Source organism: Ictidomys tridecemlineatus, chromosome 15 (assembly GCF_052094955.1).
Source record: "Ictidomys tridecemlineatus isolate mIctTri1 chromosome 15, mIctTri1.hap1, whole genome shotgun sequence".
Classification (NCBI taxonomy): domain Eukaryota; kingdom Metazoa; phylum Chordata; class Mammalia; order Rodentia; family Sciuridae; genus Ictidomys; species Ictidomys tridecemlineatus.
The window spans coordinates 59,383,457-59,404,987 of NC_135491.1; the positions used below are offsets into that span (position 1 = coordinate 59,383,457).

A 21,531-nucleotide genomic window follows, 5' to 3' on the forward strand; every position below is an offset into this window, starting at 1 on the left:
CTCAGGCTGTGCCTACCCTAGTGACTCCATGGTGTACAGAACAGCAGTCCTCAGGCTGCACCTGCCCTGGTGACTCCATGGTGTGCAGATCAGCAGTCCTCAGGCTGTGCCTGCCCTAGTGACTCCATGGTGTGTGGAACAGCAGTCCTCAGGCTGCGCCTGCCCTGGTGACTCCATGGTGTGTAGGACAGCAGTCCTCAGGCTGTGCCTGCCCTGGTGAATCCATGGTGTGTAGGACAGCAGTCCTCAGGCTGCGCCTGCCCTGGTGAATCCATGGTGTGTAGGACAGCAGTCCTCAGGCTGCGCCTGCCCTGGTGAATCCATGGTGTGTAGGACAGCAGTCCTCAGGCTGCGCCTGCCCTAGTGACTCCATGGTGTGTAGGACAGCAGTCCTCAGGCTGCGCCTGCCCTGGTGACTCCATGGTGTGTAGGACAGCAGTCCTCAGGCTGTGCCTGCCCTGGTGACTCCATGGTGTGTAGAACAGCAGTCCTAAGGCTGTGCCTGCCCTAGTGACTCCATGGTGTGTAGGACAGCAGTTCTCAGGCTGTGCCTGCCCTGGTGACTCCATCGTGTGTAGAACAGCAGTCCTCAGCTGTGCTTGCCCTGGTGACTGCATGGTGTCCAGAACAGCAGTCCTCAGGCTGTGCCTGCCCTGGTGACTCCATGGTGTGCAGAACAGTAGTCCTCAGGCTGTGCCTGCCCTGGTGACTCCATGGTGTGTAGGACAGCAGTTCTCAGGCTGTGCCTGCCCTAGTGACTCCATGGTGTATAGGACAGCAGTTCTCAGGCTCTGCCTGCCCTGGTGACTCCATGGTGTGCAGAACAGCAGTCCTCAGACTGTGCCTGCCCTGGTGACTCCATGGTGTGTAGGACAGCAGTTCTCAGGGTGTGCCTGCCCTAGTGACTCCATGGTGTATAGGACAGCAGTCCTCAGGCTGTGCCTGCCCTGAGTGACTCCATGGTGTGCAGAACAGCAGTCCTCAGGCTGTGCCTGCCCTGGTGACTCCATGGTATGTGGAACAGCAGTCCTCAGGCTGCGCCTGCCCTAATGACTCCATGGTGTGTGGAACAGCAGTTCTCAGGCTGTGCCTGCCCTAGTGACTCCATGGTGTGTACGACAGCAATCCTCAGGCTATGCCTGCCCTGGTTGAGTCCATGGTGTGTAGAACAGCAGTCCTCAGGCTGCGCCTGTCCTGGTGACTCCATGGTGTTTACGACAGCAGTCCTCAGGCTGTGCCTGCCCTAATGACTCACTCCATGGTGTTTACGACAGCAGTCCTCAGGCTGTGCCTGCCCTGGTGACTCCATGGTTGCACAACAACAGTCCTCGGGCTGCGCCTGCCCTGGTGACTCCATGGTGTGTAGAACAGCAGTCCTCAAGCTTCGCCTGTCCTGGTGATTCCATGGTGTGTGGAACAGCAGTCCTCAGGCCGCGCCTGCCCTGGTGACACTAGTGTTTTCTCTAGACTACTCCAGTTTGGGTGTGAGTGAACATGTGAACCACCACCACCCACTGGCAGAACCATTAGTCGTAATTGAAAAATAAATTGATCATGTTAATGAGAATGACCGCCGTGAGCTTACCAAATGCATCAGAAGCCGTGCATGGTGGTGATCCAACTCGTGTTGGGCTCATGAGCCTTTCAGACACCCAGACCTGAAGGAAGCAGCGCCCTCACTGGAGACCCATAAAGGGTGGCACCCTGACTGCATCACGTTGTCACTCATCACGAGACTTGCCCAGAAGTGTCCTCTCAGTGACAAACCTCCGAATCTCTGTCTTTGGGCTTAACAGATTGTGACAATCAGCAAGCCCCACTTCACACTGACATCTCAACCTGCCTCCACACTGACACTCTGCAGCTGCCATCTGTGTGGACCGTGATCTGAACAAGCTCTTTGCTGGTTCCTCGTCTTACCTGGCCACCTGCAGCGACTGTCCACATGTGCTCTCTGCCTTTGCCGCTGCTCAGCCTCTGGACCCTGTGGCTGCCTCAGCCCTTCCTTAGCCCTCTGTAACACAAAGCTGTGGAGGCAGATGTGTGGCTTGAGTGTTTAGATGTTAGAGATTAAGATCAGAATAAAGGACCTGCCGTGGCCAGGCTTCGGACCGCGGGGGCCACAGTATCCAGAGAGCTGCTGCCGCGGAGCGTAAGTCCTGACCTGTGGGAAGACACGGTGTGTCTGTCTGAGTTAAGGACACACCCTCCTGACAGAGGGAGACCCCGAGTCTGGCTCTGGTGCTGGGTGGATGGAAGCACCATTTCCTGTGAGGGGGCCCTGGGTGCTGAGGGGGGACATGGCAGCAATGCCACAGCGCACTTGGGGGCAGGAGGGGGCGCCGGTGAAGCCCGGTCAGCAGGCGCACACACATCCTTGGGCTCGGGGGCCTTCCTGGGGAGATGCGGGGACTCGGCAGGCGAGAGGTGGCACCTAGGCCCCTAGGAATATTCCCGGGAAAGAGAGGCCGGGGGTCCTGGATGGCCCAGGGACAGCGATGGGGAGGGGGAGGGGTAGTGGGCAGTGGGCGCTGTCCCCAGAGGCTGGCCACAGCCCACAGCAGCCCGTGCAGGGAGGTCCCAGGCGGGGGCCGCAGGGTTCTCGTACTCTGTGATCTTACAAAGGAGCAGAACATGAAAGCAAAGGGAGGAAGCCGTGGGCTCTGCACGTCGGCCAGAAGTTCCCAGGACAATGGCCCTGGGGCTCCTCAGAACGCAGCCCCGGCCACCCCTCCGCGCGGCCAGGCCTGGGAGCTGCCCTGTTTGTTTTTGTGCCGGTGCTTTGAGCTCCAACCTGCGTCTTTCCCCTGCGTTCCAGGGCTGTGTGTGCAGCCTGGTCCCTTCCCGGGTGCGACCGCCTCTCTGGGCTGACATCAGCCCTTAAAATAGCCCCCAGACCACATTCTCAGGAGGCAGAGACTCTGTGTTCTCAGGGGAAAGTCCCTGTCACGGCTGAGATGAAGAAGGCAAACTGCCAGCCCCAGGCGGTGGGCACGACAGCATGGCACAGTCCACGGACCTGCAGCCCGGGTGCCCGGTCCTTCCTCCCTCTGTCCCTGGGCCCCTGGGAGCGGACAGCTTGTGGAGAGTTGGCTGTAGATTCTGTCGCCACCAGGGCTGGACCCCGAGACCCGACCTCCGTCTCGCCCCTCCAGAGCCAGCAGGGTGGCACCTCCTGGGGCAGGTGGTGGCGCAGGCGCTCCTCTCTGATGGCCTTGCTTCGACTGCAGTCATGGTGGACGCTGTCCTCTGGGCTTGACGTCCAGGGATTTCTCTCCTTTACTCCACACTTTTCCTTTACTAACGGCACACACTGAAGGGCAGGAGCAATGAGCTGCCCGGCCTGGTGCCTAGGGGAGACCCACAGGCTTCTCAGCCTTGCAAGTGAGACTCGGTTTCCCCACTAGGAAAGGAAGGGCTTCAGGGGACACTGGCAGGACTCCCTACAGCTCTTGTCCCTCCTATGCCACGCAGCCACCTGGAGAGATTTGAGAATGAAGGCACTGCGTGCTTCGGGATGAGGGTGGCTTCCCCATGTGACCCTGGCCTGCGGTGGGTGAGGACCGAGCGTGTGGGGATAGGTCAGCCTGGTGCGGGGGTGCGGCCCGCTGTGTGCCCGGCCTCCGGTGCCAGCGCAGCCTGCAGCGGGCAGACACTCCTCACTGAGAGGTCCTGAGTGAGGGGAGCCGGTCACAGGAGCAGGGCAGGAGCACCTGCACAGACCTCTGCTTTCCCACTTGTGTTTGGACACCCAGGCCAGCATGACCTCTCGGCCAGCATGACACAGACGTGATCTTCTAAAAGCAAAACACTTTCTTCTTTAAACACAGCCTTGAGCCAACACCTGGAGCCTGGGAGGAGCGGGCCTCCTGGTGATGCTGGTGACCCTGACACTCACTAGTGCGCAGAGGCCCTCCAGGTCCCGTCCCAGGGCTGGTGTCCTGTCTGCAGGGGCCTCCCGAAGGCACCCACACCCTGACGCCACTCAGTGGAAGACTTTGGGCTTCTGACCTCCAGAACCCTAGGAGCCGACCTGGGTCCACGAGAGGCCACGGAGCCACAAACTCACATTCACACGGACGGCAGCCCCGTTGCCAGAGGCTCAGCAATGGCTGCACTTTCCCAAATGACAAGAAATACTTGGGGTCCAAAGTACACCGAAGAATGTCTCCACCTGTCCCAGAGACAGGATCCAGTGTCAGAACCAGCTCCAGGCCACCCAGGTGTCACCCAGCCCCTGGGAAACAAGGAGAGTTCTGTGGCTCCTTGATGGGCATTCCAGGGGCGGCCATCGCCGGGCACGGGCGCTGGTCTCTGCAGGAAGAGATATGCTCCGGGAAGCTGCTTGCTGCTTTCTGCGGGGGCCAGGCTGCCGGTCACGGCCACCACAGGAAGGCCTGAGGCGGAACAGGCCCAGCCTCTGCCAAAGGAAGCTGCAGGTGCAGCACCAACTTTGATCCCTGAGGCTGTTTGAGGAGCTCAGTGAGGGTTTATCCTGTGTCCCCAGAGCCACAGGGGTCATCACTGGGCTGGACAGACAGCAGCATCTACTTGTTTTTCTGTGCCGTTTCCCTGGTTTATCCGACAGTGAGCTGATGTTCAGAGAGGCCCATTAGGTTGTTTGCAGAACCCCGTCTCCCCTGAAGGAAGAATTTTAATGCTATAAAATAAAAATGTTATATCTGTGGGGATTTTACTACGCACACGATCAGGAAAAACACAAAAACAAAAAATTCCTGCTGTGAGGCAGAAGGGCAGCTGTGGGCTCACAGTTTGCCCAGGTGGAGCAGCGGGCAGTCTGGACCCAGGGCTTCAGCTGCGGCCGGCCGGCTTCCCTGAGTGGAAGGAGCTGCCAGGAGCTCTGCAGGTCATTCACTGACAGGTATCACCGAGCACCCCTCCCGCCCCGTGCTAGGCTCTATCCTAGATGGCTCAATTGTCCTTGCCCCAAGGAGCTTAAGTTCCCCGAGGCAGAAGCAGCAAGTACAGAGCACACCTGGCGGCAGGTCTTGGGAGACACAGGGTAAGGCCTGGAGCAGGACAGCAGAGGCTGGTGGAGAGGCTGGGGGACTCCAGGTGGAGGCAGGAGGCTGCAGGACCCAGCCCCAAGGGGCAGGGTGAGGGGCTAGGAAGAGGAAGGTGGGACAGTCATTGCAGGAGCCCAAGGCACAGGGCCAGGGCCTGGCCTAGAGACTGCAGGAAGCCAGGGTGGCAGCTGCGGCAGGGCGGCACCTGGGGAGCACAGGGGCTTCTGAGACCCCGACGCAGTGGGCCTCTGCCTTCCCGCAGTGCAGAGGAGCTGAGCAGGAGCCAGAGTCCAAGAGCAGGAAGGGAGGGGCACCCCAGCCACGAGGCAGAGTGCCCCTCCTCCTGCCCCTTCCAGCCCACACCCCGCCCCAGTGCGGGTCTCGGAGTTGGAGATGTCCACATCCTAATCCTGGAATCTGTGGCTCTGAGACCTTGTGTGCAAAAAGGGGCCTACAGAGGGCATCAATTCGAGGGGCTTGAGACGGGAGGTCATCCTGGATGATCTGGTGGACACATGATCGCAAGGGTCCTTTAACCAGAGAGGCCACAAAGTCCCTCCTTCTGTGTTCCAGTGGCCAAGGACACTGAGACCCCCGGGGACTTGGAACTGGGGAGAAGGGTGTTAGTCCTGGTCTTATGTGGTGTGGGGACTCTGGGGTGGCCTTGAGAGTGGACAGTGGAGGACACCCCTATGCAGGGGGACGAGTGTAGCTGAGAGAGGCGAGTGGGCAGCCTTGGCCCTGGTGGCTGCTGGCCCCGGGGACCACCTTCTACTTGCCTGCCCTGGTTCCCACAAGACAAGGACATTCAGCATCTGTTCCCTGTGCCCTAGGAGTCCTTAGTGATTTCTTTCCCTTGCAACTTGGAAGCACGTCAGGGGAACCACGCTCTTCCTCTTTTAATCCGAGAAGCACAGTCACCAGAGTGGGAACCCTTGCAAGGTCCGCGCTGCCTACTCTGTGGACATGACGGTTCTAGGACCTCATCCCCACTTGAGTGGCCTGAAGGACGAGCGGACCCTCCGGCCCATCAGGGGCTGGCGTGGGCGACAGTTGTCCACCATGAACTCCTCCTCTTCACCAAGCGGGGAGAACAGGAGCTCCCGGAAGGCCGAGACCTGGAAGAGAGCGAAGGAGAGTGCAGGGAGCCGTCCTGCCCCTGGGGCCCTCACACCTTGCACAGGCCCCTCCTAGGCCAGATCAGGGATGGCCCTGTGTAGAGGACACTGGACGTGATGCCAGGCGGCTCCCAAGGCAAGGTCTTAGAGGGCATCACGATTGGCACCTTGGTCTTTAAGGCCACTTGCTCTGGAGGAAACCATCTACCATAGGAAAACTCAAAAGCCCCGTGGACAGCCACAAGGACAGGAAGTAAGGCCCCCATCCAACAGCCAGCAGCCTCGTGCCAGCACCCGGGCATGAGTCCTCCAGCCCCCACCGAGCCGTCAGGATGGGGCAGTTCCTGCTCAGGGCACCGTAACCCCACAGGGACTGCAAGCAAGGACCAGCCAGTTCCTAAGCCCTAAGTTTCCTAAGAAACTTTGAGAGAAAATACATAGCCACTATCAGTGATTAAGTTTGGAGCTCTTTGTTACACAGTCAAAGGTGACTAGCACACACTGCCATTCCTCCACATCTGTGGGTTCTGCATCCTCGGATTCAACCCATGCAGAAGTTAAAACTACTACCCCCCAAAAGAATTCTGTCTGTACTGAACATGCACAGAGATTTCCTCTGTTCCTTATCCCCAATCAAGAAAACCATTTACATGACACTCACATCGTGTTAAGTATTAAAAGTAACCGAGGGATGACTTGGGGCATATTGGGGACGTGAGCAGGTCCTGGGCAAACACTGGGCTCAGGGACTGCGAAGATCCAGCTGTCTCCCCCGCCCCAACCCTAACCCTAACCCTAACCCCAGCAGCTCAGTGTCAGGAGACCTGTGACAGGCAGAGTCCGGCTCCTTCTCCACCAGCCCACACGGCTGGGATTCCTCCCAGTCAGGGCAGGGCAGGGACATCAGTGGTGCCCGAGGGCGAGCTCCAGGGTGAGGAGACCCCCACACAGGCCACGACGGGGTCCCAGCCCACTCACCTGGCTGGCAGCCACCTGGACGGGCTGCTTCTGGATGATCCAGGTGACGGACTCTGCCAGGGGCGGGGTGGTGAGGGAGCCCGAGTAGGTCCAGTAATCCTGGCAGGCAGGCAGCAGACAGGAGGGGTTGAAGGGGCCCATGGCCGCCCGCATGTCCTGGGAGCAAGAACCAGGGGCCCTGGTGTCAGTGCTGGAGCGGGAGGGAGTGGGGCGGCCGCCCTCCGTCGGGGAGGTGCTTCCCGAACAGGCCACTCTAGGCAGCTGCCACTGCCTGGTTCTGAAGCAGGGACAGAGGTTTCCACCCAGGACTCACGACTTCCCTGGGAGCGCTCCTTCCCGAGCTCTGGCCGCGGAAAGCTCACACTGCTCTACTGTGATGAAACACGGGGACACGCTGGTCCCCAGCCGCTTTTACCAATGCAGCAGGGCACCCGCGTGTTCCCGCTGTGCGGCCATCTTGGGCTCTGGGACTATGCCACCCTCCACACCCAAGGCCATCCCACCCACCAGCTCCCCACGGGAGCCCTGGCGTCTCCCGTGCCCCTTGCTGGCTGGTGACGTCCACTCGGTGTGCCTCACTGAGTGGAGGCTGCGCTCGGGGGGTTGTGCCGGCGATGCCCCTGAGCTAACGTCCTCTGTGTCACCCACACTGAAGTAGGGGCCGCTCTCCTGCTCGTGCCTGAACACTGCGGTGTGGGACCCCACATCTTGGTCTTCTCACCGCAGAGGACCCCTCACCGGGGTGCCGGTCTGCTTTCCAGCTCTGGGGCTGCTGGTGCTGGGGGTCTTAGATGTGTGGGGTCTCGGCGTGTGGCCTTCTGCCCCTGCACGTGTCCTCGGGGCTGGTCACGCTGTGTGTGCAGGTGTGAATGCTCTGGTCATGTTCCATTGCAGATGACCTCCCCACGTCAAGGCCCTTCCTCAAGGACCTCAAGGCGCTTGGCCAGAAGGCGACACTGGGGCACCCGGTGTGTGGGGTGGCCATGGGTGAAGGCGTCTACTCCAGGGTCCCACTGAAGCCAGATTTAAAGTTAGGCAGTCAGTGTAGTTAGGTAAATCGGGCCTGATATCGAGTGAGATCCAAAATGGAGGCCATGCTGAGAATGAATTCCCGGAAAAGCCAAACAACTCCTGGAATGTTAATGAAGTCCGGGAATTGCAGGACAACTCCTGGAATGGTAATGTCCCCAAGGCCCAGAGCCCATCCCAAAGAAGTGAGGATGAAACGGCCCCCAGCAGACTTGACGATGCTGACTCAAGCCCTTCCTGCCCAGACGACTTCTTTGACCCACCTGTGCCCCACCCCTCGGGTCTTCCCACCTACACCCCATCACCGAAGGAACTATAAAATGGGGAGACAGCCGCACTTCCACGGATTCCCTCTCTTGGAACCCCTTCTTCCTCCGGGAAAGTCTTCTACTGTCCTTTAATAAACCTCTGTTTTCCACTCTGACCTGGCCTGGTCACCGGTCAACGGCGGTAACACCACTGTCCTGGTCCGTAAGCTGCTGTCCTACTTTCCGAGGATGAGCGTCCCACACGGAGTCCACAGGACTCAGCCAGAGGGCATGACATTGGGGAGAAGAGGCAAAACTCGGGGCAGGAGCAAAGGGCGGGGGCGGAGGGCGCTGGCGCTGTGATGCAGGTGGCACTGCCCTCGATGAACTGTCCCCACCTACTGGCTGTGTGCCCCAGGGCAGGTTCCTCGCCTCACTGAGCTCTGGTTCCCCAAGAGGTGACAGTCCTAACCCAGAGGAAGGACCACGGGGCCATTGGAGAGACTGAAGATGAGACCCATGTAGAGTGCTGTCATTTCCCTCCAGCAAAATTTGGAGGTGCTGTCTCCCCCTTGAGCCCAGGCAGGTTCCTGTGGCTGGGTGGTGGGCAGGGTGTCACAGAAGTGACGCGGGGTGGCCGTGGAGGCCAAGGCGTGGAAGAGACGTGAGTCCGCCTGGCCCCTTCTTGAAGCTGTGCCCCTGAGCCGCAGCACCCTGCAGAAGTGGGTGCCCTGAGCGGCCGTGCTCAGGAGGCCCGGGAGGGGTCCCTGCCGCTGGTCTCCCAGCTCCGGTGTGGCTCAGGGCAGCCGGCCTGGAGGAGTGGTGCCAAGTGACAGGTCTCCTGAGCTTGGAACCCCAGGGGAGGAGCGGGCTGCTTCAGGTGGCCTCCCTGGGGAGGGGCTCACCGGGTGCCCAGGGTGAGTGGCACAGCCAGCCACCTGGCCCAGAGCCACTCCTACCACCGCCCAACGGCAGGGAGTCAGAGCTGCCCTCCAGTGTCTGTCTCCAGGCTGCGGTCTCCAGGACTCTCCCAGGGCAGACACTGGGGTAGCTAAGGGAAAGCACTGTGGTGACAAAGGGGACTCCAGGCCTCACGCAGCAGGTGTGCAGGTGTGGGTCTGCCCTCCCCTCCCCCGGTGTGCCCCCTGCTGTGTCTCCACAGAGGGGCATCCAGGCTCTGAGAGGCTGAGTACTGCCCTGAGCCCCGCGGCTCACACTGTTCTGCTGTGGGAACGCCCGGAAGTCGAGGCTGGCAGACGGGAAAGCTGGGCCAGGTGACCTTCAGGTGCCCCCATCCCCTGACCTTGAGGCCCTCCAAGGCTGGTCCCCTCATCTCTGGGGTCTCGGCCTTATTTTTCACGGGGAGACTGTGGCCCCGCGATCAGCGTGGGAACCAGAACCAAGCCCTGGCAGCACTTCTCGATCGTCCCCAACCCAGCTCTCCCTGGGGGTTTGCCCAGAACGTTCTGTGTGCGCTCACGGGGAAGAGCCCTGCAGACCCAGGGGAGGAAATCAGACCCCCGTAAACACGGCTGAGCCGCCAGCTTTCTTCCCACCAAGAGGTGGAGCCCACCCTGCCGGGTCGGGGCTGGTTGGGAAACATCCGCACCCCAGGTTTATTCTGGCAGGGGCCTGGCACCTTGGCCTTGAGGCCCTCTGAGCGGGGAAGCGCAGTGGGGGTGACCGCTTGGAGGTCGGCACCAAGGGGAGGAGGTGGGAGATCAAAGCCTCCTGGCTGGCCAGGAAGGGCTGCCTGGCTTTCAAGTGCAGCCACTGGGCCCTGGGGGAAGAGCCCGCCCCTCCCGCGGCCACCTTGGCTCCTTCCTCCTGGGGACTCTTTTGTTCAGTACTGAATAAATAAACCCTTTTCTTTGGAATTTCCACCTCTCCTTCAAAGTCCCCTCTGGGCTGACCTTGGAGAAAAGCGACATTGTTCTCCTTGTCACCTTTCTGAGCCATGCCAGTGACTAAGGTGTGCAAAGGTCGCCTGTAGGGACAGGCAGGACCAGCCGGGCCACCGGGCACTGGCCACACGACAGCTTCCCTTCCCTCTCTGGGCTCCACGTTCTCCAGGACAGGGGTGATGTGAATTAAGACCTTCCCAGAGCACGCCCGGTGGCACACGGGTCAAGACTGAGGTTCTGATTTGCTTTAGAAGGAACTTTATGACCAGTAAATGTCATCGCCTTGGACCAAGCTAAAGATTTTTAAAAGCAAATCAGTGATGATAAGAGCAGTCCCGCGGGCAGGCAGGAGTGTCCGACCCTCAGAAAGCTGCCTGATCCCGGGACACCCGAGTCGACCCCAGCAGACGAGCTGAGGAAGAACGGGGTCTGGAGTCCCTGAGGGGAGAGGTGGCCTCCCGGGCCAGGCAGGACCTATGGGGAACCCCACCCCAGTCCCAGCACAGCGCTGGTGCCCCATGCCCTCCTCGACGCCCCTGCCACTGCACTCTCCCTGCCCAGGGGGCGCCTCTGAACGGTCTGCCCGTCCACTAGCTGCTCCCCAGACTCGGAGCTCACCTTGTGCTTTATTTCTGGCAAGACGTCCACCAGCCTCTGCAGGGCCTCGTGGCGGGCCCCCACCTGCAGGGCACAGGCACAGACGTGAGCGGGGAGGGGGCTGAGAACACGCCTCTGTGCGGGGCAGTGAGAGGGGCCGCCCGGGGGTGCTGCAGCCCTGCGGGCGCCCTTACCTGCAGGAACACGGCCAGCACGGCCAGGCCCTTCTCCCCCAGGACGGCTTCCTCGTAAGCCGGGTACTTCGCAGCGTTCCAGTGAACCAGGTGCAGCTGAAACACAGCGGCCGGGTGTGAACACCAGGCGCTCGGCCTCCATGGGGCCGACACAGGGCCACTCCATCACGTGAGTGAATCGTGTTATGGCCGCCCGGCGCGCAGGAGGCCAGCACCCTGGGGCTCCCAGGCACTTGGCAAGGCCACAGGCCCGGGGCAAGAGGGAGGCCACTGTGACTACCAGGAAGAAGAGGGCCACGGGATTACGCCAGACACAGCCCAGGACTGCAGTGGGGCAAGTGGGTCCCAGATGCTGCCCCTCCTGACCCTGGAGCCCAGCCCTGAACTTCGCCCGTGGCTTTAACACTCCTTCAGTTTCTGATGTAGGAAGATGGATCTGGGGTGGCGGACGTCTGCTGGACTCCATGCCAGAGTTGGCCGATGAGACGGGTTTGCCTGGAGGCCGGGGGTGAGCTGGGGAGGGGTCCCTCACGGGAGTGGAAGGTTGGCCAGTGTCCAGGGGATGGTGTGGCTCCCCCAGGAGGGGCCTGGGCCTCTGTGCAGCTGGCCCTCTGCCTTGGGTGCTACTCTGGGGGATTCAGACCACCACAGATTAAAGACATTGGGTCAAGACGCTGTGTCTGGGCTGAAGGAGCAGAACTCTGGTGCTGGGTAGCAGGTGGCCTGCAGATGGCCTAGAGCCTACAGGACGGGATGAGTCCTGCGCACACGCACCACCAGGCACATGATGGGCTCGAGCACCGGCGGGTTGGTACCCCAGGGTGCTGGGTCCAGTGCCCTGCAGGACCCAGGGACAAATGTTCATGTTTCTGCTAAGTGCCTGGCTTAGAGGTGGCCCAGGCCACGAGTCCCCGGGCTCCTGGACGCTGAGGAGCCCTCTCTGGCCAGCACTGCACTCTGCCGAGGCACTGGGCCCAGGCGCTCTTCGCAGACCTCACTCCCAGCAGGAGCCAGTTGTCTGGCCACGTGCCCCTGGGGTCCAGGGTGTGTCTAATGCTGCCCGCGGGCCCCCCTGAGTCATTTCCCTTCATACCCCCTCTTTGCAGCCAGGTTTGCCTTCCCACCTGACCTCCACACCCCAGAGACGGCCAGCAGGGACCAGGCCCAGCCTGACTCAGAGACAGCCCCGGTGGGTCCCCTGCTCTCATTTGTTACCCTGGCAGTCGACGGCAATGACCTCCCTGGGAACAAGTGGCAGACACACAGCCACTACCTGAAAGGAACACTCAGGGCAGGAGGAGCCACAGCCCACCCTGCAGGTGCCTCTGTGTGCAAGAGCAGAGGTGACAGCAGGCAGAGCTCATCCCCCGTGGGCACCGTGGGACAAGATGAACCCAACCAACCCGTCACTTGGGAGGCACACAGATTCAGGGTTCCGTGGGGACAGTGGTGACCAGTGGACAAGGCAGTGTGGTACTCACAGGGTGGAGATGGCAGCCTCATGGATGCTGGTCCAGTTCTTTCTGTGTCTGAAAGTCACCACTGACCACTCCACTGCGATGCATGATCATCACCATTCAGACCCCCTGTCTCTTCTTCTGCTAACTGAGCATGCCTGCATCACCCTCCTCTTTGGACAATGGTGTGATAAAGTGGGTGGTGGGGTGCTAACTGCTCTGCCCGGGGCACTGAAAGTCCTGGGTCCCAGGAAGTGCCTCACATCTGGGCATCTGGGATGGCTGGCATCTGCAGGAGAGCCTGGCACATGGAAAACACCGGGACTCGCGCTGCCTGGCCCACGTCACCTACGAACCTCTGCCGGGTATGTGTGGCCGTCCACCGTGTGCTCCGAGCCCCGCTCGTCCACTGCTCCCCAGTGGAAGTGGAACTGCCTCAGTCTGTAGTGGTTTTCCAAAGGCCCCCCGCTGATCCCTGCGAATGAAAGGGCAGTCTGTGACTCTGAGTTCCCCTCTGGCTACGGCGGTGCTTGCAGCACCATCTGCATCTGGTACAAGTGCGCTCTGGAGCTTGGTGCCTTGCTGAAGGGACAAGCTGAAGGGCAGGGTTTCCTCTTTCTGGTCCCCTCTGCTCACCACCTCGCCCGCGCAGGCTGACCCTGTTTTCAGAAAACGCTTGAATGCACGCAGGCACCGCACGCGGCCTGCAGGGAGCAGTGAGGGCCTCAGCTCCTGCCCAGGGCAGAGGCACCCGAGAGGCACACCTGTCCCATGAGTTTCTGGGATTTTCTTGAATTAAAAAGGAGGTTTAAGTCCTATCACCAAGTAACTCAATAACACAACACACAGGGAGCAAGGCCTTTCCGGGAACACGTTCTGGGGATCAACATGCCACCTGCTCACCAATCCCGATCCCACACAGCTCTGTTTAGTCCAGGCCCACCGCTGAACCAGGCTACACGAGCACTCCTTTCTAAGTCACCTGAGACACTCGCTGTGGAGGCCACGGCTCTTACCAGCAGGCCCGGGAGCACTGTTCTCCAGCGGCACAGTGCCAAGCGTGGCCTCCTCAAGAGCTCGGCTAGCTTGACGCCCAGGCCCAGAACACAGCTGGCATCCCTGGGGGAGCTGGCTCCACAGTCCAGGGCAGGGCTGGGTCTGCACTTCAGCAGACTCCGGATGACGTGATGCCTGTGGTTCAACCCTCAGTTGCTGCTCATGTGGAGACAGTCGGGGCTTGTCTTTTTCGGCCGGAAGGAGTGCCGGGTGCCCAGGGCCGGCCACTGCGCGGTACTGGCTGCAGAGCTGGGGAGTGGCTCAGGCGCTCGCAGGGCCCGGCTTCACCCGCTGCACAGTGTGCTCTGCATGGCCCTCCCGGGCCTGGCTGCTGTCAGGTCCCGGAGTGGCCAGCACAGGGGAATGTCCCTGGGTGAAGGATGCCACGGAGCACCCAGTGCATCTGTCCTCACAGGAAGTACTCACAGCAGAAGGCATGGGGTGTGGGCGCAGCGGCTTGCCAATTCTGCCAGGCCAGGAGAGCCCCCTGGGAGGGATAGCAGTCCTGGCCACCCCAGGATCCTCAGAGCACCAGATGCACCTGTGAGCCACAGAGGGGCGAGCTGGAGGGACCACGGGGACAGCCACGCCCGACGGCGTCGTCTCTACACTGACACCCTGGACAGCTGGACGGGATGCAATCTGGTGGATGCAGCTGACCAGGCCCAGCCAAGGGTCACCCTGTCATACCTCAGGGCAAGGCCCATTTCTCTTTCCACCGGGTTCAGCACTTAGTTCAAGGAAGGGTCCTTGAAGGTGCCCGTGGACCCCAGCAGGTGAAGGAAGGGATTGGTCAGTTCATTGACTTGTTTGTCCAGTCACTCAGCCACTGGATAAGCAGGTCTATATGTCACAGTGGGATTTTGCCTTTCTTCTGGCAGCTTGGGAACTGTCTAGGATTTCTAGAAAAATCCACCGGACACTACAAGTACTCAAAGACTGGATTGGCAAGTTGGCTTTGCCTCCAACTCGCTGTGTAATCTTGGGCAGGTGGCTTCGCTTCTCTGAGCCAGAGCATCTCTACCTCTAAAAGGAGGCCTGCAGGCAGGAAAACGGAGATACTGTCACTTTGTGAGATGCTGTCAGGTGATGGTGACGACGCTGGTGGTGATCACACATCACAGAGACTTTCAGGACTTCAACTCCTTCACTATTTTTAAAAAAGAGCTGCCAGCTGTTGCTCGTTGTCCCCTGCAGCTCACACATCCTAGGACCCTGGGCAGGCACAGGAGCAGGTCTCCCTAAGGAATGATGTCCTGCACCAGCTGGACGCGGCTGGACTTCCGCCAGCAGGGCTTACCCGCAAAGGCGCCCGGCCCTCCTGCCTGCAGCTGGGTTAGGAGAAACGGGAGTCACCTAGACCTGCCGAGCAGCGGAGAGCAGCAGCAGAGCCCAGAGACAGGGAGGCGCGGGCGACTGCCGAGCCCTGCTCTCCTCAGGGACGCGAAGCCCTGCAGGTCGGGCTGGACCCCAGAAGGCTGGCTCTGGCCCCTGCAGCAGGACGCCGCGGGGCCTGGATTGGTGAGCACTCTTCCCCGAGGCCCCGCTGCCCAGAACGCTTCACAGAAACGCCTCACCAGCAGCAAAACACAACACCCACTTAAGTAAGAAACTTTCAGTTAGAGTCTGTCCTTTGGGATCCTGGGCACCTTCCCATGGCAAGCCAGAATGTTCCTCCTTAACGGGCCTGTTCTGCAGACGGGCGGCGTCTGCTCACTTGCATGGAAACAAAGGTCTTGATGGAAACCATGGTTACCCCGGGCTGGAGAGCCAGCCAGCTCGCACACACACCAAAAAGCAAAACAGAACAACAACAAAAACTGCTGCGTAATTAAATAAAAACAGGGGAGACACCTGCGCCAGCCCTGCCAGGAGGGTTCCTGGGTCTGGGGCTGGGCTGGAGCGCCCCCTGGTGGCACACAGGTGGAAACGGACCGGGAATGGGGGGGGCCTTCCAGGAGAAAGGGCGGGAGCAGAAGCACAGCCCTTGCTGGAGAAGGCCAGAAGGAGCCTCTGCAGCTAAAGCCAGGGAGGGGCGGCCAGGGAGGGGTGGCCAGGCCAGGGAGGGGCCAACAGCTAGGGCGTGTTTAAGTTGGAACAGAAGATTCTCACTGTGACAATGTTTCCAAAGTTGGAACTCACTGGCAAAGACAGCGCCAGCCAATGGCAAGGGTGTTTATTTAAAGACTGGAAATCCCTGTTCTGTGGCTTTCTGTAGTAAGCACACTGCGGCCCAGTGTCAGGACTGGGTCTGGAGGCTCACCCGGCTCCTCCACTGTGAGCCTGGTCCAGGAGACCGTGCTAGGCAGAGAGGACAACAGGTGGAAGGAGAGCAGGTCGCAGAGACAGATGGACGTTCCATGGGGCTGGACGTGGGGTCTGTGCAGAGGACACTCAGGAGGTAGGGCTGAGGGGCAAGAAGGAGCCTGCGGTGGCCAAGCAACGGGAGCCTCAGGCGCTGGATGTTGACTCTGCACAAAGTGGACAGGTCACGCGTAAGGACCACCCATGTCTGCCCTGGGCTGTGGAGCCAGTCTCCGGGGACGGCAGCAACAGCCCCCACTTTGGAGCCAGGTCCCCCAGTGACGCATGCTCTGTTCCAAGCCTGAGTGTCGAGTAGCTGAGCTCTTGAGTACCCTTGGTACTGTGCCGGTGGAGAACATTGTCCCCAGGCCTGCTGGTAGAGAGCCGTGGCCTCCACTGTGAGTGCTTTGGGGACTGAGAAAGGAGTGCTCAAGGTCCCTAGTGGCTGGCGGGAGGAAACCACGCAGCGTGGACTTGGTCTCCCATCGGGGCAGCAGTTGGCCACAGTGGGTCAGCACTTAGCAGGGGTCCTGGACGCTTGCTGGGGCCCATTTTACACAGACAGGAGCAGCTACACAGTGGCTGCGGCCTAACAGCACTAACAGCAGGGGCGCTCTGGTCACGGGAGGTCACGGGAGGTCCCAGGGACCTCCTTCTTACTCTGTTCACTCCTGCGGTCCTGAGGGGAGTCACCTGCCTCCGCTCTTGGCCACAGCTTGCTCCAGGGCTGGGTCGTCCCCCGGCTAGCCAGGGTCACTGTGATCGGCTCAGCCCAGGCCGGTGGCGGAGGCTGGGAGGGGTCTTTGCTGCTTTGCTCTGCGGGAGGTTGAACTTTCACCTTTGCCACCCTCAGGAAAGTCATGGCCCAGCCCAAGGCAGCCGGAGTCCACCAGGGAGAGCAGGGCCCAGAGAGGGCGCTGAGATGCAGGCTGCGTGGCTACACACCCTGGGCTTGGTCCTGTCCTGGGGACGCAACGAATTTCCCTCTTTGCTTAAGCCAGTTGGAGTCGTGTGTCTGCCACTTGCAATAGGAAAGAGCCGTCATTAATGTGGGACTTCCTCATGCACAGAGCAAAAAGGAGCCCAGAGGCTGCTGGGGTTTCAGGGTGCTGTGGGCGGAGCCATCTGGCCTTGGCTGGCGGCTGGGGGTCTCAGCTTCCCAGCTCTGCGCTCAGCGGCTTCACCTGAGAAATGGCACCCGCAGTGTGCCACCAGGCCGTCTGGCTCTGACCTGTGCCCAGCCTGGAGGGAGCTGCTCCACCTCAGCAAGGCTGTGCCCCTGGAACCTGCGTTTGGGCAGGTGAAGGGGCCTCTCCTCCTCAAGAGAGATCATCTCCCTGTCCCCGGCCCCTTCCCTCAGTCTTCCTGGGCCTCCCGTTCCCTGCCGACACAGTGTCAGGAAGGTAGGGTACTGCTCTCGTCCCCCCTTCCTAAGCTTGTGACCCCACTCATGGTGCAACAGAAGAGGAGACAGACCCCCAGCCAGACAGACTCACCTGACTGCTCAGCAGCATCGTCAAACTCCACCTGGAAGAAGTAGCCCGTGTTCCAGATGCAGCGACAGGACGCGGGGTCATAGGACACTCTGAGCGGCTGCAGATGGGGGTCGTAGACACTGTCCCTCCGCTGGATGTTGATGGGAGATTGCCTGGTGCCCCCTGACTTGGAGACCTGGCCTAGGGACACAGGGAGAGAGACCCTGACTGAGCCACTGGATGGAGATGGCGGACACAGCCCAGGGCCTGCGCAGGGGAAAGCCGGCCCAGCAGGGAGCCTGGAAGTCCCCAGGCCACCCTGCTGCTAAGCCTATGTGCCTTCCCAGGGCCCTTCACTCAGGCGCTCTGGACCCGGAGACTTGGAACCTCCTTCCCGCCCAGAGTGGAGACTGCCTGCATGTGCTCAGAGGGCCTCCACCTGTGTGCACTGTCCAGAGTGTGGCCACAGGGAGCCCAGCAGGGGCCTGGGGAGGGCAGGCCACACAGTGCATCGGGCCCTGTCCTGTGGGAAGGGTCACAGGAGGTACGCCACCCACAGGAGTAGCCTCAGGAGCTCAGCAGAGTTGCCCCTCACTCCAGGTCCACCTCCAAGTGTCTTGAGCTTGATTTTAAAGGAAGATCCAGGATCAGGAATATTTCAGAGGGGCTGGGGGTGTAGCTCGGTGGCAGAGCGCTTGCCTCGTCCGCGTGAGGCACTCCGTTCCATTCCCAGCACCACATGTAAGCAAGCCAATAAAATAAAGGTCCATCAACAACTAAAAAAATAAAAAGAATATTTCAGAAAACACAGAAAGGTTTGTAGGAGAAAAATAAGCTGCTCAGGGCTGCTCCCCCAGTGGAAGGGCCCAGGCTGCTTTCTGGGAAATGCCCTCATAGCGAGGTTTTTTTTAAGTTGTAGGTGGACAGAATACCTTTATTTACTTATTTATTTTTATGGGGTGCTGAGGATCCAACCCCGTGCCTCACACATGCTGGGCAAGTGCTCACCACTGAGCCACAGCCGCAGCGCCCCCCCCGCCCCCCCCCCGTTTTAAAAAAAATGAACAAAATGAATGAGAATCCTACTCTGCATGTCATCTGGTAAGCACCAAGAGCTCATCTGATGGTGAGATATCAACGGTGCGATTTGGGTTTTTGTTGTTTTTTATTTTCAGAGCTGGGGATGAACCCAGGGCAAGCGCTAAACACAGAGCCACCCCAGCCCAGGGATTACTTTTTAGTGGTGCACTCGCACTACACACTGCTTAGGCCCTTGCTAAGCGCCGAGGCTGGCCTTGAACTTGGGATCCTCCTGTCTCTGCCTTCTGAGCTGCTGCCATACCTGGCTATGCCATGATTTTTAAACCGGATTCTTTAGTGATGATATTTAGAATTTCCCCAACTTTTCATAAATTTAAACAGCTGTAATGAAGTTTGTCTTAGTTCTCTGTACACTCATCTGGATTATTTTCTTTCCTATAAACTCCTACCCACAGAGTTGAGGGTCAAAGGGCATCTTCAGAAAAATTCTAGAAAACTAAGAATTAAGAATTATAGTCCTACTGGGACCATGTCTCCCACCCGGAGAGTCTAATGGCTAGCGCTGTGTTTTGTTCTTTTTTGATGAACTGTTTTTAGGAGGTGCTGTTTAACAAGTAAGCATCAGAGGCCAGTAGAACACATCACACTTTTCTAAATTAGACGTAAAGATTGTAGAAACAGAGAGTATTTATTCTGAGATTGTATCTTTTCTACTTTGGTGTTGAAAGTCCCTCTTGGGGGCTGGGAATGTAGCTCCGGTGGTGGACTGCTTGCTCTGCCTGCACAAGGCCCTGGACTCAGTCCCCAGCACCACAAAAATAAATGAGTAAATAAAACAGAAAAGTCCTTCTCGTGGGAAATGGCGGTGGTGACGGTCGGTGGGTTTTCTGCTTTATGTTCCAGTCTTCCTTCCCGGTTTCCCACCCCAGGTGACGTGCATGGCAACCATGGTGTCTCTAACCAGAGCGTGAGCAGGCCCTCTGCCCCTCATATGCCCGTGCTTACATGGCCTCTGACGCTCTAGTGCTGGGTGGAAAGCCCTGACGTGGTTGGCCACCTGCCCTTTACAGACCAGGGGTCTAGCCCCGACTGAGACCCAGGCTTCTCGCGTCCCTGATGAATGGCTGCCTTGGCTCGCCAGCTCTTGGTGGCTGGCAGTGGAAGCCACCCACCCTGTCCCCACTCTCCCAAGACCTGAAGTTCCACCATGAGAACCCCTGTGCCTGTTTCCCTCCGGAGGGGCCCTATTTCAAGGAAATTCTGTAAATGAAGAGGTGTGATCAGTGACCCTCACCCTCGCGGGGAGGCAGCTGGGAGAGGTGGGGACGGTGGGACGTGCAGAGTGCACCCAGTGGGCAGTGGCTCTCAGCCTGGGCAGTGAGAGTCCTTCTACAGTCCTTTGGCTCTTCCAAGAGAAGATAAAAATGCAGAATTCATGCAAAGCCTCCAGTGTCCAAGTGCCGTTTTAAATGCTTTAAACGTGCAAGACAGAGACACTGGGCCCCGGGCCGGCTCTGCCTGCCCCCCGGTCAGCACTCCCCAGATGCCATGTTCTGGGGTGTGGGGACCAGGATTACAGTGTGTTGGGGTGCACCTCTGCAACAGGCCTACCGAGGTCGGCTAGGACAGCGTGCACTGGGACGCCCTGCATCAGGTATGGACACACACTTGCCCCTGCTCTTGCCTCACGCCCCGCAGAGATGCTGCAGGCCACAGAAAGCGGCCAAGGCTGTGGCCAGGCCTGTGGTTGGCAGATACATCCACAGGGGCTCCTGTGGCAGATGATGGGACTGTGTAGCAGCCACAGGGACCCTGTCGGTAGCCTCCCTTCTGGCTTCCATTCTGATACAGAGCAACAAGACCAGCAGTCCTGGTCTTCCATGTCCCCACTCTCCAAAGAGCCGTCAGCGCAGCCCACGTCCTGACCACACCTGCTGGGGGGCGAGACTCAGCGCAGCCCACCCGCCAGCCTCTGCTGCGTCCCAGCGACTTCGGCAGGCAGCGGGCAGTCAGCAGGCCAGGCAGCCCCGTCCAGACCAGCCAAACACGCACAGGAGGCCCTCAGGCGTGGGGGAGCCCAGAACTCCTGACGCGAAGACAGATGCCGTCTGCACACACAGGCCACCAACAGGAGATGGCTGTGCTGGCCCAGAGCCTGCTGCCCGGGAGAGGCACGGCACCCTCCACGCCTGCCGGGGCGGCCACACGGGAACACCCGACGGGCTTCAAGCACTGACCCAGGCCTGTGTCGCCAGGGCCAGCACTGCAGCAGGCCAGCCTCAGGGCCCGCAGCAGACCCACTAGAGATGGCACCAGTGACACTTCGGGGGGCTGACCCACAGCCCTGAGCCCCAGTGTCCGCGCCCGTAAAACAGGCATGCCTAGATGCTGTGTCCCAGGCACAGGGGCACGACGAGCGTGTGAAAACCTGGTGCACACCAGACTCCGGGTGGACATTCCAGCCTCTCCAGAGGAGGGACACCAACTGATGGTGCCCTGGAGGGACACCAACCTGATGTTGGACCACATCTGGAAACCACAGGGGCCCCTGGGCTCTGCACTGGCCCTGCTGGGAGGCAGCTTTGGCCTGCGGTGGGGGCACTTGGCCTGAGGGGGCACGCCATCCCTGGGCACTCCTGGTCCAACTGCAGGAGGACTCTGGTCAGTAGCTGCTCTCAGGGGCTCCCAGGAGTCAGCATGGAGAGGAGAGCCGCGTCTGCACCCCACACAGAAGGGTCTGGAGCAAAAACCTCATTACCCCCCTGTCCCTTCAGCAACAGGGACATTCCACATGGGGTCCCTAGAGTAGTAGCATCACCTGGGCCCCGCCCCAGACCTGCCTCTAAGGTCTCACCAGGGAAGGGAAGACACTAATGCAGAATGTGGATCTCCCGGGGCCTCTCAACACTGATTCCCAGAGGTGACTTCCACGAACAGCTTTGGGCCAGCCTGGGACACTGCTCCTCACCCACAGAAGTGTGATTGCAGGTGCTGGAGGCTGTTCAAAATACACTTGCCTGAAGTGTAGACACCTTCAAACCTATCCTCCCTTCTCTTCTTAGCTACCCCTCAATAGCACCAGAACCCCAGATCAGAATGCTGG

At 59.9% G+C, this 21,531-nt stretch overlaps 1 protein-coding gene and 1 long non-coding RNA gene across 2 annotated transcripts in view; both read right to left on the reverse strand.

Moving 5' to 3' along the window:
* Positions 1-4,676: 4,676 nt before the first annotated feature.
* Ca5a (carbonic anhydrase 5A) overlaps positions 4,677-21,531 on the reverse strand; it is a 24,634-nt gene continuing 7,779 nt past the window's right edge. The window contains exons 3-7 of the mRNA XM_040280177.2: positions 12,909-13,027; positions 11,096-11,191; positions 10,923-10,985; positions 7,124-7,279; positions 4,677-6,145 (exon numbers count right to left, since the gene is read on the reverse strand). Of these exons, the coding sequence (XP_040136111.2) occupies positions 6,011-6,145; positions 7,124-7,279; positions 10,923-10,985; positions 11,096-11,191; positions 12,909-13,027 (569 nt within the window). The 3' untranslated portion in view covers positions 4,677-6,010. The remainder of the gene's footprint in view (positions 6,146-7,123; positions 7,280-10,922; positions 10,986-11,095; positions 11,192-12,908; positions 13,028-21,531) is intronic.
* LOC144370954 (uncharacterized) lies at positions 15,731-17,545 on the reverse strand. Its single transcript, XR_013431100.1, has 2 exons — positions 17,409-17,545; positions 15,731-16,079 (listed from the first exon to the last, which is right to left on the reverse strand). It is a non-coding gene; the product is annotated as an uncharacterized LOC144370954 (long non-coding RNA).